General features: G+C 49.0%; 1 protein-coding gene across 1 annotated transcript; it reads left to right on the forward strand.

Moving 5' to 3' along the window:
• Positions 1 to 1,205: 1,205 nt before the first annotated feature.
• prlh2r (prolactin releasing hormone 2 receptor) lies at positions 1,206 to 7,259 on the forward strand. The gene is made up of 4 exons (XM_042338131.1): positions 1,206 to 2,160; positions 5,562 to 5,625; positions 5,809 to 6,075; positions 7,184 to 7,259. The coding sequence occupies exons 1-4, from the start codon at positions 1,206 to 1,208 to the stop codon at positions 7,257 to 7,259; spliced, it is 1,362 nt and encodes a 453-aa protein (XP_042194065.1).
• The last annotated feature ends 10,109 nt before the right edge of the window (positions 7,260 to 17,368 follow it).

Raw genomic sequence — 17,368 nt, forward strand, 5'->3', positions numbered from 1 at the left:
ATACACGGTCGAAGAGGAAAGTTTTCAGGCGGCACTTGAAAGAGGGGAAAGGGTGGGGGGGGTTAAGGCAGAGAGATTGAGGTAGAGTGTTCCAAAGTTTAATAATAATCATCCTTATCATGTCATTGAGACATCTCAAAATGTACATAACTGTGACTGTGTATTTTGTGGGCAAATGGGGCAGTTAATTTGCTCACAGCAGTGTCCCACAGACAGCCATGGAGCGAGTGACCAATTTTATTTAGGGGATTGTTGGCCAGGAGACCGGGAGAGAGAAACTGCCTTCTCTTTTTAAATAGTGCCGTGGGATCTTTAACATCCACCTGACCAGACAGGTGGGACCTCAGGTATAAAGTCTCATCCAAAGGACGACACCCCCCCCCAGCACTGCATTGGAGTGTCAGCTTAGACTATGTCATTCCAAGTCCCAATGTGGGCTTTGAACCCACGACCTTCTGACTCAGAGGTGAGAGCGCTACCCGCGGTTTCTCCTAAAAGACAGCATCGCCTACCGGCCCCGTCTCAGCCAAAGTGCATGACAAGCAGCCAGATAGAGAGTGACGCTATCGTTCCTCCGATCACACCGGGAAGCACGACAGCCTCTGAGGGGGCGCTGGACAGGGTGCAGTAACTGGGGGAGCCAGCAGGTGGTGCTCTTACGGGACTCAAATTGGAGGGTGTCCCAGGACCCGGGTCAAAGTCAGTCTAACACCCGGGATATTCGCCTCCGCACCGGGAAACCTGCCCCAATCTTACACACAGCTGCTCCCTCGGCCTCTCTCCGTGTATAAATCCCTCCGAAGCGCCCCCACTACAGGGAGCTATAGAGCTCCGTAGGGTAGTGGTTAGCGCGCTGGCCTTGCAAGCGAGAGGACCCGGGTTCGATTCCCGGGCGGGGCGAAACCTTAGACGAGTTTCCTTACTCCACACGCCTCTGTGTACCTGGCAGTAAGCAGCAACCCAGTTGTCATGCGATGGATGGATCTCTTTCCAGGGGTAATAACCCCTCCAAATAAAAAAAAAATTGGTCACGCAATCCAGGACTGTTTGTCACTACACTTTACAGTGTATTCTGTGAAGCGGTTTGAGACGTCTCAGTGACCTGATAACAAATGCAGGGATTAATATTATTATTATTATTATTTGTATCTGGTTTCCCCTTCTGTGTCCAGGAGCAGACGGGATGTCCTGAGCCGGGGACAGACATGGAGGCGGGTGTGAACGTGACAGTGGCTGGCGACGGCGGGAGCTTGGGGCCCTCCTTCGTCGGGCTGGAGCTGTTGAACAGGCTCAAGCCGCTGTTCCTCCTGCTGTATGCGGTGCTGGTGGTAGTGGCCTGTGTGGGCAACTCCCTGCTGGTGCTCCTCATCTCCACCACCAAGAAGCTGCACAACACCACCAACTTCCTGATCGGCAACCTGGCCGCCTCCGACCTGGTCATGTGTCTGCTGTGCGTGCCGCTCACCGTCTCCTACGCCTTCGAGCGCCGCGGCTGGCTCTTTGGGGTCTTCATGTGCCACTTTGTGACCCTCATGCAGGCGGCCAGCGTCTTCGTGTCGGTGCTGTCGCTAACCGCCATCGCCGTGGACCGGTACGTGGTGGTGATTTACCCCGTCCATCGCCGTATCCGGCCGCGCTCCTGTGCCTACGTGGTGGTCCTGATCTGGCTGCTGTCCCTCGCCATCTCGGCCCCCGCCTCGCTGCACACACGCTACCTGGACCTCAACCGGACGGGCCACGATATGATCGTGTGCGAGGAGTTCTGGAACGATCTGGAGAGGCTGCGTCTGCTCTACTCCTGCTCCGTGTTGCTGTTGTTCTACATGCTGCCGCTCTGCACCGTCTCCATCTCCTACTGCGCCATCGGCCGCCACCTGAGGAAGAGGAGAGTGCCGGGGGCTGCCGTGTGCGGGCAGGAGAGGTGGAGCAGCAGGAAGAGGAAGACTTTCCGCAGGCTAACCATCTCCATCCTGGCCTTTGCCCTCTGCTGGATGCCCCTCCAGACCGTCAATCTGATCAGGGACATCGACCTGGACTTCACCATCATGGGCAAGAGGTACACGAACGTCATCCAGATCTGCTGCCACCTGGTGGCCATGAGCTCCGCCTGTTACAACCCCTTTATCTACGCCTCGCTGCACCACAAGCTGCGGCTCCGGCTGGGAGATCTCCTACAGCTCGGCAAGAACCAGGCCAACAGCACCACCTCCAGCCGCACCTCCCGACTCCACCTCAACTCCCCCATGGTCCTGACGCACAAGCTGGGCCGGCTGGAGATGAAGCTGCCTAGCCAGCCCGCGGGAGAGACAACCGATTAAAGCACCGCCCCAACACGCATCCCCGCCCCACCCACCCCCGCTCCCCACCCAAGGCGTCACCACCCCCACACAAGGAGTCACTTTGAGGTGCAGTGACTCTTCAAAACAACACCCCCCACCAAAGGGAATGAGGTGGATGAGTTGGATCTAGCCCCTCTTCTGGGGGTCTTTCGCTGCGCGAGGAATAGAAACAAATGTAGGTGTGGTCCTCACTCCCACAGGGAGTCACTTTGAGATGTAGTGACTGTTTCTGATGTGCCCCGCCAATGGGAATGAGATGACTGAGTTGGATGTTGGCCACCCTTGTCTTAGGCTATGTGAGTTCCAAGTCCTTGACGTGGGAACGGAAGCCACAACCTGCTGATTCAGAGGCGAGAGTACTGCTACGTACTGAGCCCGGTTTCGATGTGGGAGAAATAGAACAAAAAACGCAGAACAAAGTGTGGCTCTGCCCGTACGACTGATTCTCTGCTGCTCATCACCCACCTCACGTTTGCTTGATACGGAGACCCTTTCTTGTTAAATATTTTTTAAAACAACTTGCATTTGGTATAGCCCCTTAAAGTGTCTCAAACCGATGCACAACCCCCTCCCCAACACCGCACTAGAGTGTTACCTTACCAGGAAGGTCAACTCGTGGCCCAATGGGCCACATCCGGCCCAGGAGTTGATTGAACCAGTTCTAACTTCACTGTCTGACGAGCAAATACACGAAGCCCCTAAGGAGGTGGTTCTGTCCGGCAATGGGACAGGTCAACCAGGATAACATGTAGCAATGGGACTGGTCAACCAAGATAACATATAGCAATGGGACTGGTCAACCAGGATAACATATAGCAATGGGACTGGTCAACCAGGATAACATATAGCAATGGGACTGGTCAACCAGGATAACATATAGCAATGGGACTGGTCAACCAGGATAACATATAGCAATGGGACTGGTCAACCAGGATAACATATTGCTTGTGCAGCCCACGGACGTCTCTGAAATCTGGCATCCAGCTCTCCACAGCCAAAAGGTTGAACCCACTTGCCTTAAACTGTTATGAGTTTTAAGTCCTTGACATGAGGATGGAACCCACGACCTTCTGATACCGAGGCGAGTTCGCTGGCAGCCAAGCCAGGCTGACAGCAGTAAGACTTAATGCTGTCCGCTTTGCCATAAGCACCGTGCAGCTGAAGAGCTCAGAGGGACCGACCCCTCACGAGCCTGTCTTGAGAGGCTGCTCTCGTTAAAAGAATTCTTAAAGTGCAAAGCGTATCTCACCTTCATCAACGGGACATCAGGAGTAAAACGAACGGTGTCCTCACAGGCACTGAGTGGAGCCGTGATACATTCTCGCACGACAGAATGTCCGACACTGGATCCCTGTGGTGAGATGGGATGGATAGGGAGTGAGACAAGATAAATAATAATAATCCCGGTACCTATACAACAGCTTATCACGTCGTTGAGACGTCTCAAATCACTTCACAGAATATCCTGTTAAGTGAATTGACCATGTATTTTGTGGCCAAAATGCATGATCCATTTGCGCACAGCAGTGTCCCACAACTAGTTGTGGATTGAGTGACCACATTTCTTTTTTTGGAGGGGTTATTACCCCCAGAAAGCGATCCGCCAATCAACTAACAACAGGATTCTTACTTACTGCTCGCTAAACAGAGGCATGTGGAGTAAGGAAACTTGCCTAAAGTTTCGCCCCACCCTGGAATTGAACCTGTGTCCTCTCGATTGCGAGCGCGCTAACCACTATGCTACGGGAGATGGATCGGGAGTGACCGAGCGGGTGTGTGGCTTCCCCATCTGGCCTCTCTCTCTCTCTCATTGCTTCCGGTCTGGCCTCTCTCTCTCTTTCTCTCTCTCTCGCTCTCTCTGTTCCTGGTCTCTCTCTCTCTCTCTCTCTTCCTCTCCTCCTGGGCTTGCTTTGATCCTCTCTGACCCTGGGAAGGCTGAAGAAATTGTAACCTCCCCGGGCAACCCTGCTGAGACCAGAAATGCAGGATGGATGGCAATCCGAACCAGCGAGCTCCTGGTCTCTAAGCTTTCTCTCTCACCTGGTCAGAGGCATCTGCTTAGTTCTGCTGCGCATACGTCTGGTGTTAGACTCAAAACATTGTCCCGATAGAGAATTGCATCCTTCACAATTGCACAGAATCATAGAATCTTAACAGTGCAGATGGAGGCCATTCAGCCCGTCATGCCTGTGCCCGCTCTTTGAAAGACATCTCTTATTATTATTATTAATAATAATAATAATCATTTTCCTTGCATTTGTGATAATAGCGCCTTATCACATCTAAATGTCTCAAAGTGCTTCATGGGGTTTTACTGTAAAGTGAAGTGACTGTGTATTTTGTAGGGGGGGAGGAAGGTGTATAAAGTCTCGAGCTCCTGGCTATAGACAGTTGCTCCTGTCTCAATCTGCTGCTTTCCTGTTTATTAAGAGACCATTTGCTGTAGCTTGTCGTTGGTTGTTGTCATGTTAACACTGTTGTACTTTGAATCCGTATGAGACCTCAGAGCCCGATGGGGGGAAACCGGTTAGACTGTGTGGGCTGTATAATAAAGTCTCACTTCACCTTTGACTTGTGTTCACTTTGTTGGGAGAAGGACAGAAATGGCACTTTTTTTATAAAGCACTTGTTTCCGGTCAACCACGTCAGGGGATTCTTGACCAGGAACCGGGGAGAGAGCAACTCCCTCCGCTCTTTGAATAGCGTGTCAAGGGATCTTTAATGTCCACCCGAACAGGCAGGCGGGACCTCGGGTTAACGTCTCATCAGAAGGCCGGCACCTCCGACAGTGCAACACCCCCCACCCCACCCCGAGGGCTGTTCAAAGTTCTGACTCGAGGCGAGAGTGTTACCACGTGACTGAGCCCCAGGCAGACATCTCGTCCTTGGTATCATCTCAGTAAATCTCGGTTGGTGACATTCGGCCTGAAGTGAGGGGAAGGGGCGAATCCGTACACAACGCTGCTGTATATGTCCTCCAGCAAGGACCTTTTGTTGGCTTTCTCCTGAGTGTCCCTGTGTAATTTCCCGCCGGCATCAATATACCCTTTCCGAATTTGTTTGTCACGGCTTATTACGATATTCAAATGTCTGCAGTCTGATTAGCGCAAAGTTCACAGTCTTTGTTGCACTGCGGGCGTCCTTGACATAACCGAAAAAATTGATTTTACGCCATCGCAGGCCGTCCGTCAAGTCATAGGAGATCCTCAAAGTTTTGCAAAATTGCTTCCTATTATTTCAGGAGAAAGTCTTTTGCGATCAAATGTCAGACCTGTCACGCAACACGGCAACGTCTCACAAACAGCCACGGAGCGAGTGACCAATTTTAACTGGGGGTGGGGGGGTGAGATTGTCGGCCAGGACACCGAGAGAGAGAGAAACTCCTTGCTCTTTTCGAATAGCGCCCTGGGACCTTTGACGTCCGCCTGAACAGGCAGACGGGGGCCTCGGTTTGAAGTCTCATCCGTAGGGTGGTCATCTCCGATAACGGGGCACACGGCCCCGTCGATGCACCAGAGCGTCAGCTTAGACTACATGATTCCAAGTCGCGACGCCAGACCCGAAACCCACAACCGTCCGTCGCAGAGGTGAGAGGGTGTACCGCTGCCCCGCTCTCCCAGCACACCTCACTGGAGCGTCAGCCCAGAGACGACACGTGCGCGAAGGTCTCCGACGCGCGGGGGGCGGGGGGGCTGAAACCCGCCACTTTGCGACTCGGCGGCGAGCATTGGGCCAGGCGAGCGAGCGAGCGAAGACAGGCAGTGTGTGAGGTGGTCTGGGCGTGGCTGTGCGCACTGGCTCGCAATTTAAGTTTGTCACGTCCTGATCCCGGCATCTCACGCTTGAACCACCACCATCTCCGTGGAAACACCTTGTGGAATGTGGGGGGGGGGGGGGGAGACGTGGTGCCGGGGAGAGCGAGTGACGGACGTCAGCCTGGAAAGACAAACCGCCCTGACATGGGCCAGGAGCACGCAGGGTTTTTTTTTTGTTTGTTTGCAGATAGCTGGCCCGCTGCCCACGTCACTCACTCCAGAGAGAGAGAGAGTTGTGCGCCGGCATAAACACACTCCGCACTGGGGGAGCCGAGCCTACGCTCTGAAAATCTCTCCCCCACAACTCTCGGAGGGGCAAGCCGGGGCCAGGCACTCTCGCGAGGAGACGTCTCGGACGGAACCTTCTGGAGGGCCCACAAGGTGGACCGAGAGATGCCAACGCAAAGCAGCTGCAAACAACAATAATCCTCACATGTGATAGGGCGCCTTATCATGTCGCCTAAACGCCCCAAAGCGCCTCAGAGGATACGCTGTAAGGTGTAGCGGCTGTATATTCGTAGGCCAACGCGGCGGGCAGCCAGTCCGCGCGCAGCAACGTCCCACAAACAGTCACGGAGTGAGCGACCAATTGTATGTGGGGGATTCCTGGCCAGGACACCGGCCGGGCGAGAGAAACCCACTTCCTCTTTATGAACAGTGCAACAGGATCTTTAACGTCCACCTGAACAGGGACACGGTTTACAACAACAACAACAACTTGCATTTATATAGCGCCCATCACACAGGGTTTAACGTCTCATCGGAAGGATGGCACCTCTGACAATACAGCGCCTCCCACCCGCCTCCCACCCGGGCACTGCGCTGGTCTCTCCTTCTCTCCCCCCCCGTGCCGAGTCTGTCAGTGTGACTCTCAGTACACCACACTGAATACTGCCCAGCACGGCGTGGGGGGGGGGGAGGGGAGGGGGGGGGAACGCAAATATTTCAGTGCCTGTTTAATGATGGATTAGTTTTCGCTATCACATACATGAACCTCCGTCAACAGGCAGGTTTAATATGCGGTTTTAGGAAGAAGGCACGCGTCCAACTCTATCAATTTAAATCATTCAACGAGTGGTCTGCGGAGATCGTCAACATTTCCTAAATGTGAACAGAGCCAGCCCTCCCCCACCCGCGCACACACCGTATTACTATCATAGTATTAGAATATAGTGATAATAATCCTTGCCTTTGATAATAGCTCCTCATCGCGGCATTGAGACGCCTCAAAGCGCTCCACGGAACGTACTGTGAAATGAATTGACTGTGTGTTTTGTGGGAGGAACACAGCAGCGTCCCACAAAACAGCCGTAGATTGAGTGAGTGACCAAACTCACTGGCCCAGTCTGGTGTGTGAGCGTCTTGTCAACGTGTCTCCTGCGCGAGCTGCGATCACACTTTGTCCCGCTGTTCGCTGTGAGTTTGGGATCTAATCTGACTTCCTGTTGGTCCCGACCGGCTCATTGACTAAACAAAACTATGGTTCAGCGATGAGGGAGCGAGACCGACAGGCCGGGAGCCTTCAGGTTAATTGAACCATTCATCCCGAAGGCAAAAGCATTCAGCTGTTGCGAGGCAACCGCCAGCGGAGCCGTGGTTCTAATTTGCAGCACTTTTGTCCGAGTGGGAATCTCTCTCAGTTGGAAATCAAAGCTCAGGTGAAAATCAAAGGCTTCCGCGAGTAGAGAGAGCGATGGAATGTGAGAGCGGAGTGGAGATGGAGGGCGAGCAGACAGGAGGGGGCAGGGCAATGAGCGGGGTGGGGAGGGATGGGGGAGCAACAGGCAGATAGGGCGTGAGGGAACGAGGGATGTGTCCTGCCCAGTGTCACCTTTCAGTCACCACCACACAAGACACCGGCTGCTGTCAAAGCAAATCAGGGAAATCACCACAGACGGGAGCAAGTAGGCCCCGCGATACACTGACCGTACCCCAGCGATCGGTGTAATAACAATAATAATCGCTGCATTTGCTCCTGGGCCTTTCATGTCCAGAGGAAGTCTCAGAATGCCACACAGGACGTACTTTAGAGTGTAGTGACTGTATTTTGTAGGCAGATCCCATGGCACTGTTCGAAAAGAGAAGGGAGTTTCTCTCTCTCCTGGTATCCTGGCCAACAAATTCCCCAAATAAAATTGGTCACTCACTTCACGGCTGTTTGTAGGACACTGCTGTACTCAATTGTGCTGCTGCTTTCGCCCACAAAATAGGCAGTCACTCCACTTTACAGTACAGTAAATCCTGTGAAGTGCTTGGAGATGTCCTTCTGACCTGATAAGGCGCTACATCAAATGCAAGAATTATTATTATTTATTATTATTATTATAAGAAGTAAAGTGACCAATTGTATGTGGGGGGCTGTTGGCCGGGACACCGGGAGAGAGAGCCCTTCTCTTTGTGGACAGCACCGTGGGGTCCGTGTAGACCCGCTAGGCTCGGCTGCTCTCACTTTGCTCACTCGCGTGTGTCGGTGTCGCCGCAAGCAAAGAATTTCATTTGAACTGACCTTTACCAGACGAAATTGCAACGAACGAGGCATGTGATCGATCAGAGACTGAGCAAATCAGCAGGCCATTCAGACCCTGCAGCTTGTTCCACTGTTTATTAGGTTTTCTAATCCCAAAGCCCTGCCCTTCACCCCGATCCTTGTTAACAATGATACTCTTTACATTTGATCCAACGCCTTTTGTTGAGACAATCTCAAGAGCGTGTCACAGGATTTACCTGAAATTGCAGTGATCGTGTGTTTGTAAGTGTGAGTGTGTTTGTAATATTAACAACAACGACAAATTACACTGGTATAACGCTTTTCACGTTGAAGAGATCAATATTAACACTGATATTAATACCAATACTAATGTCTCTAACACTCACACTGTTATGGGTCAGCTGCATTGTCAGAAGTACTGACCTTCAGATTAGATGTTAAATTGAGGCCCCATCTGCCTGTACAAGTGGATGTTAAAGATCCCACGGCACTATTTCAAAAGAGAAGGGAGTTTTCTCTCTCCCTGTGTCCTGGGCAACAATTCCCCCAAATAAAATTGGTCACTCACTCCACGGCTGTTTGTGGGACATTGCTGTGGGCAAATTGGCTGCCGCGTTTAACTATAAAACACACACAAGTCACTGCACTTTGCAGAAAAATCCTGAAAAGCGCTTTGAGACGTCCTCTGGATGTGAGAGGGAGGCACTGTATTAAGTTTACGGATTATTGTTATGACATGGCCCAGCCGCACTCTCACAGCACCTTCACCTCCCCAGACACACAGGAGAGGGTGGTTTGAAAGGTCTGCGTATCGATCCGGACACACGGACTCCTTTAAATGAATAGCCAGTTGCTGACCTTCATTAAGATGCTGATACCTTTATTAACCCGACAGAGAGCAATCAGTACTGTACACACTCACAGCCCCGCTCTGTGCTGCTCGCCTGGCGAAGAACAAAAACTATTCATTTGCAAACTAGTCTTTGAGGCGTATTAGCAATAAGTAGGAGGTTGTTAGTCGATTGGCGGATCACTTTCCCAGGGGTTATAATTCCTTTTTTTTAAAAAAAATCGGTCGCTCAATCCATGACTGTTTCGCCCACAATAATGCAGACAATTCACTTCACAGTACATTCTGCGAAGCGCTTTGAGATGTCTTGAAGACGTGATAAGGCTTTAAATCAATTGCAAGGATTATTATTATTATTATTATTATTTGAAAAGAGAAGGGAGTTTCTCTCTTCAGGTGTTCTGGCCAACAATTCCACAAATAAAATCGGTCACTCGTTTCATGGCTGTTTGTGCGACATTGCTGCCATGTTTGCCTACAAATACGCAGTCATTTCATTTCAAATAAATCCTGTGAAGCGCTTTGAGCTGTCCCTCCGATGTGATAAGGCTGGGTTAGCATCTCAGAGCGCTTATCAGTGGCGGAGCTGAACACCGAGCCGTGGAGAGGAAGCTGTCTGAAGACGGGAAAGGAAGGAGACGAGACGGAGGGCGTGAGTGTAAATTGTGTTTGTTTTTGGCTGGTTAAGGCAAACAACAGCTCCAGGTTTGACCATACACGCCAGCTTTGTTATACAGGAACCTTTTGATTGTCTATTTACTCAGCGACGGACGCACAAAAGATATGGCAAAGAATAATTTCAAACAAGTAATGTCAGACTCTGAAACACATCTGCGCAAGATAAACATACCTTTCACTCCCCTGACAACCCAGAACCTATTATACCACCAGGCCAACAGTCACCACTTCGGTATTATTAATAATGATAAGCTTTACATTTGATATAACATCTTTCATGTCAGGATGAAAGCAATTCACTGTAAAAATTGTTACTGTGTGTTTTAGCAGATGAACTTAGCAGCCAGTTTGTGCCACAACCAGCCACGCAGTAAGTGACCGATTTATCTTTGGGGGGATTGTTGGCCAGGAACATTGGGGGAAACACCCTTCTCTTTTCGAATAGCGCCATTGGGATCTTAAACGTCCACCTGAACAGGCAGACGGGACCTCGGTTTAACGACTCATCCGAAAGGCGGCAACTCTCCAGCAACGCAGCAACGCTCCCAGCTCTGCATTGGAGTGTCATCTTAGACTGAGCTCAGACTCAAGAGCATGAGCGAAGGATCAAGGCTGACAACGAGAAGTGTGTGTGTGTGGGGGGGGTGGGGGGTGGGGGATGTGTGTGTGAGAGAGAGAGATTAAGATTTGGGAGCAATACACCAGTTTTTTGATGATTATTCCTGGCATTGTAAACCAGCGATTGAAGAGGAGAGAGAGAGAGAGAGTGAGGAGAGAGAGAGACTGAGAAGAAAGCTTTGTGCGAGATTCACATTGTGAGGAACTGGAATCTGAATATTTATAAGGAGGCCAGGCAGATTGGAACACACTGTTACTAGCACAACAGGAATAAAGAGCAGAAAGGTTGCAGATATGAATCATCCGATTTGCCGAATCTCACAGCTGCAATCACCCTTTGATCAGCGTTCAGGTGCAATTAAGATGAAGCAATGGCTGAGAGAGAACAGCTATTGGACGCCAGTGATACCTATACAATTCTTCAAAGCCATTATCGGTAAAAGATTTTACATTACTCCGCAGACCATCAGGACAACTGAGTCCCTCGACAGCTCCCAGCAACTTTTCGCACCACGCAATCAACAACCACTTTAACCTGTTAACCCTGCAAGCCAAAGCCCAAAACGGGTAGGGTGGTTCCTAGCTGGACAAGCAGCGGGAAGGTTTGCCAGAGAGTGCTATCAATGGCAAGTTATGCTGTTTTAGAAGGTTAGTCTCCAGCGGTTACCCCCCAACACACACTCTGGAGTCCCCGAGCCTTGGCTCTTGCCAACCTGCGCCTAATACTTTCCGGAATTAGGTGAGCAGGATGGGTCCCTCCAGGGAGAGAGAGCACATTCCAGTCCAACAATCTATCTCTGGGATTTCCATGTGGAGATGGGATGCATGGAATTCTCAGTTTGGTTTGGAGACTCTTAAGCACAGTGATGGGTTTCCAATGTGTATCAGACACCCGGCCGACCTAAAAAATAGGTCACACAGTACATAGTCACTGTACCGCATAAGCTGATGGCCACCAGTCAACCTGTGTGTTCAATCCTCCGAGCTGACTTGATCTCCAGTCACTGAGCCCAGGACCAACCTCCATGAGCTGCAGGGTCCAGGATAATTCCCCCACAACACCCTCATCTCCACCTCCATCAATAGCTCCCTTTAGTGGCCACGCTCTCAGGGTGTCATAATCAACAACAACAATTTGCAATTTACTCACGCCGGGTAGCGCTTGCCCTTCTACCCTCGGATTTGATACAGCACCTGTCACATTGGCATCATCATGCACCATTGGCGGCCATACTCTCAGCCACAATGCCCCCAGACTCTGGAACTCCTCCCTCGATCCCTCCGCTTTGCCTCCTCTTCAGGTTCACGACTGAAGACCTTCCTCTTCATACAGTGCATACGGTCACCTCCCCCCAGTCTGGTGTCAGACTCCGCCACCGTTAAGCGTTCCTAGACACTGCCCTGTATGAAGGGTGCAGTATAAATGCAAGTTGTTGTCGTTGAAGATATCTCAAAGCTTATAAAGCGTATTTAAGGCGAACTCAGCAGCCATGTTGCACACTGCAGTGTCCCACAAACAGCCACGGAATGGGTGACCAATTTTATTTGGGGAATTGTTGGAAATTCCCTTCTCCCTAACATCCACTTGACAGGCAGACAGGACATCAGTTTAACATTCAAAGGATAGCACCTTTGACATTGCAGTACTCCCCCATCTCACTGCTGCACTGGAGTGTCAGATTAGACTGTGACTTCAAACTCAAGGGCTTCAATTATAGGTCAGTCCGTCCTGTGGGTGTGAGCGACAATGTAAAAGTGATCAGAGAAAGTTAGAGAGAGCAATGGGAGAGAGCAAGGGAGAAAGTGAGGGAGAGTGAGAAAGAGCGAGAAGGGAAATAGTCAAGAGAGAAAGAACAATTGGGAGAAAGTTGGAGACAAGGAGTGAATGAGAAAAAGTCAGACAGAGTCAAAAGGTCAGAGATAGGGTTTTGATAATGATGATATATTTCCTGATTGAAGACACGCGGACACACACACACAGAGGAGCTGGTGAAGGATCTCCCCATTTGATCAGGACCAGGTGAGCTGTAGTCAGTACTAATGATAATGATGGTAACCTTTAAATGATGGGCGGGTCATCCATCACAAGCAGTGACTCCAATCACATTAACGTGGAATCAATAGCCACTGACTGACTCACCAATGGAAATACCTGCCCACTGCTCAGCTTTCACAGCAGCGAGGGCAAGTCAACAATAGTTACTGCTCTGTCCCCCTCGCCCACAAGATGTAGACCTCTCTAACGCAGACACGCAGAACTGCTCAACAACACACTTGGCATTTAGCAAAGCAAACATTACTGTCCGAAATATGAACTCCTCCTAAAGATTCTAATAATAATAATCTTTGCATTTGATATAGCACGTCGTTGAGACTCTCAAAGCGATTCACAGAATATATTGGAAAGTGTGTTGACTGTGAATTTTATGGGCGAGACACACAGTCGTAAATTCATTGATCGATTAAATATTTTTTTGAGGCATTATTATCCCCAGAAAGCAATCTGCCAATTGACTAACCACCAGGTTCTTTACTTGCTGCTGGGTAAACGGAGGCATGCGGAGTAAGGAAACTCGCCAAAGGTTTCGCCCTACCCGTGAATCAAATTCGGGTCCTCTCGCGTGCGCAGCAAGCCCGCTAATTGATACACTAGGGAACCTATATATCACAGTCATTGTGTGTGGGTGTGTGTGTGGTGAAGTGAGGGGACTGAGTCACGGAATATGTTATCTTCTATACCGACCGACAAGGAATATAATTCATCAGTTCATTTGCAAACGCAGAGAAGTGATAGGGAGCCAGGCACAGACACGCAAGCTCCAGTCGTGACACCGGAGCCGAGGGATGTGAATTGGTCTTTGGTGACGAACAACAACTGAGAATTACACGTTTTCTCACTGAGTGCCTCAGAGCCATTAATTGTTAGGGAGGAAGCACAAGTCAGTCATTTGTGACAGAATTAAGTATCTGTGTAAATATCAGCCTCTGGATGCTATTTCATCTCCTGTCATGTGGAGCTGCCAAGTCAGTGATCTCTCTCTAGCTGTCAGGAGCAGTTAACCACAGTGTGTGATTGACACAGTCACCTCCAAGGCATGGTTCCACAATATCTTTTGGATCATCCGAGGGCCGGTCTGCCTCCCCTCCTCCGCTCACCGTTTCCCTGTCTTCAGCTCCCACCTCCCCCTCCCCCCCCCACCCCATCACCATCTGCCTATTCAGGTGGATGTTAAAGATCCCACGGCACTATTGGAAAAGAGAAGGGAGTTTCTCTCTCTCCCAGTGTCCTGGCCAACAATCCCCCAAATAAAGTTGGTCACTCGCGCCATGGCTGTTTTGGGACATTGCTGTGCACAATTGGCTGCAGTGTTTCATCCACAAACTGCAATCACTAAACTTTACAGTACTGAATATCCTGTGAAAGCAGTGTGACTCGTGTAGCTGTTATGAAAGGCGGTATGTCAAGGGCAAATATTTTTATGATACAAAGCTTTCTAGCTTATAAGGCAATAAGCTGCTTGTTGATTTGAAGAGAGAGAGAACACAAGCCACACTCCAGCAGCTGTTCCTGGATATTGATCTTCCAAAGACTCTTTCAGATGATAATTTCCCATAACTACCTATTGATGGTATTGATCTGGCTGTTAACACAGATCACTTTGCCTTTTCTTGTAATCGGTGAAACATTTGCAAAGGTTTTTTTTTATTGGCCGAGGGCTTGACCATCGATTTGTGAGAAGGTGATTGTGGTCGGTCCCTGGCAAAATCCATGGGATTTGCAACCTCCCTCCATGGCTGTGTTTCAGTGTGTGATCTGAGCACAGAGTGCAGAGCTTTTCCTGTCCCTGGTTCAGTGTGGGATCTGGTATTGGTATTTGCCTCACAAGCGAGAGGACCCAGGTTCGATTTCCGGGTGTGGCAAAACCTTAGGCGAGTTCCCTTACTTCCAGCACTGCATTAAAGTGTCATATCACAATAATAATAATTTTCGCATTTGGTGCAGTGTCGTTTACATCAGGAGGACGTGTCAAAGTGCTTCACAGGATATACTGCAAAGCATAGTCAGTATCTGCGTTTTCTGAATGGCAAAGTTTATTACATACAATACATCAACCAACAGGAAATCAGTCAACCAGATGCAAACGGCTATGATCAGACTAAGGGAAGCAGCCTCCGCACATCTTGAGAACAGAGTTTTTTTTTGTGCCACTTCTCTCTGGAGAGGGAGAGAAACAGAGTGAAAGGCACCGGGGATCTTGCTTCTCACTGAATATTCCAACATTGTTTGGTTTAAAATAAACTACCTGTTTGTACACATTTATTTTAATTGTGAACATTTTCAATCACAACTGAATTATTCAATGAATTATGCAGGTACTCCAGACCTCACTCCTCGAACGATGCATCTGTCTCGTTCTAAGACAACCATTGTTGTTCACTGTATCCTTTGTGAGTCAACGCAGCAGTTAATTTGCACTTCGCAATGTCACGCAACCAGTCGTGAAGTGAATGATCGATTTTTCTTAACCTGGGGATTTGTTGGCCAGGACACTGGCACAAACTGCCTTCTCTTTTAAGAACATAATAATTTGCTAGGCGAAAGAAGACCATCTAGTTCGCTTTCCACCATTCTGGCTGTCGCTTGATATGATGTGTCCTAAACTATATACTGTATACCGAGATACTATTTCCCAACAGAAATCTTGTCCAATTTGTTCTTGAAAGAATCGAGACTTTCTGCTTCCACCGTCTCCCTAGGAAGCCTGTTCCATGACTGCTCGCTCACTGAAGTAGTCTTTCCGCAGATTTGTTCTGAATTTACCCCCACTTCAATCGCAGGCCGTATCCTCTGGTTCTACTAATCAGTACAAGGTAACACCGCTTATCATGTCTACATTATGTAGTCCCTTCAGAATCTTAAAGACCATAAACATATCGTCCCTCAACCTTCTCTTCTCCAGTGTGAACATGTCCGGTTTCAAAATCACTCCTCATAGTCCAGTCCCTCCATCCCCTCAATCATTTTGGTTGCCCTCCTCTGTATTCTCTCAATCGCTGCAATATCCTTTTTATATTGCAGTGACCAGAAATGTACACAGTATTCCAAGTGCGTTCCCACCAGTGATTTATAAAGTGGCAGGATTACCCCACTATTTCGGTTCAGTATTGCCCTTTTAATACAACCCAACATCTGGTTTGCCTTACTGACTGCAACGAGCACTATTGCGAAAGCTTCAATTTATTGTCAATCAGGCTCACCAGGTCCTTTTCATTTTCTGAATAGATTATTTTCTTTCTATTTAAGTAATGGTCCCTTCCTGACTTTTTTTTCCCATGTGAAGCACGTTGTGTTTCTCTACATTGAATTTCATCTGCCATGGATCTGCCCAATTCCCAAGTGTGTTCACCTGTCCTGCTCATCTTTGCATTCTACCACCTTCATTAGCTTTGTGTCATCTGCAAATTTAGCCACTGTCCTTGTGACTCCTAACTCCAGATCATTTATAAAGATGTTAAATAAAAGAGGTCTAAAAGCAGATATGTTTTGAATTGTTACTTTTTGTGATGACAATATCTTTAAACGTCTGCCTGAACAGCTGCAAACCTCAGGTTAATGTTATCTTTGAAGAACGTCCCCTCCAGCAATGCAGTTGTGAATGAGTTGGGCAATTCTGGGACTTCTGCTTCTCAGATGTTTGTTTCGATCAATATAAATGAAGTGAAAATCACAGTCCAGTTTTACTGTGAAAATGTGAGGGATCAATAGTGACCAATCGTCAGAGCAATAGCGTTTCCTGTGCATTGCACCCGAACACTCTCCAACGCCTTGGGACATCCTCCTGTTGTGAAGTCCCTATACAAAGTAATTTGTTGTCCAACTAACCAACAGGTCACAAATCAACACATCAACAGACATAACCCACTTAATGACTGGTCACAAACACCTGCCCGATCTGCCTGTTAACACCTCAAAGGATCACACATTTGCAGTCTGCTGGATCCCCTTACCCCACACGCCATTGTTTACCCCAGAAATAAGTAGGAATCTAGTTGTTAGTTGATTGCCAGAGGTAATAATCCCTCCCCAAAAGTAAATGAATAAATAACAATAATTTGGTCACTCAATTCTTGAGCGTTTGTGTGGCAAAGCTGTGACCAATTGACTGCCGTGTTTCGCCCATAAGACAGGCCACTTTACAAAATATTCTGTGAGGCGCTTTGAGACATCTCAAGGATATGAGGTGCTACATGAAATGCAAGGATTATTATTATTAAGGCTCCCGCACTGCTCTGCCATTGTCATATGCTGGAGGAGGAGATGATCAGCTCCTGTAATAGGCAAACAACACTTAGAGTCAGCCCCAGGACAAGTCTGCACAGGAATCGATTCCAGAGAAGGACTTTGCAGATATGACTTTAGTTAAACGTTGCTTTTAGGCTCTCTAAGGTAAGCTACCAAAAATGATTGACTCTAATGGTGTAGTCCACCTCCCAATGACTAATCAGGCCTGGGCTCTGTGGAGCCCAATTACATACCTCACAATTGCTTTAGAAAGATGGATTCCTGCCGCTCAGACAT

Source organism: Callorhinchus milii, unplaced genomic scaffold (genome assembly GCF_018977255.1).
Source record: "Callorhinchus milii isolate IMCB2004 unplaced genomic scaffold, IMCB_Cmil_1.0 Scaffold9, whole genome shotgun sequence".
Lineage (NCBI taxonomy): Eukaryota > Metazoa > Chordata > Chondrichthyes > Chimaeriformes > Callorhinchidae > Callorhinchus > Callorhinchus milii.

Excerpts from the sequence above, each read along its gene's own strand:
- prlh2r (XM_042338131.1), top strand. The coding sequence starts at position 1,206 with ATGGAGGCGGGTGTGAACGTGACAGTGGCTGGCGACGGCGGGAGCTTG. Across the intron at positions 5,626-5,808 it reads CAGACCTGTCACGCAACACG|GGTGGTCATCTCCGATAACG; the intron begins GCAACGTCTCAC and ends TCTCATCCGTAG. Across the intron at positions 6,076-7,183 it reads GGCGGCGAGCATTGGGCCAG|GAAGAAGGCACGCGTCCAAC; the intron begins GCGAGCGAGCGA and ends ATGCGGTTTTAG.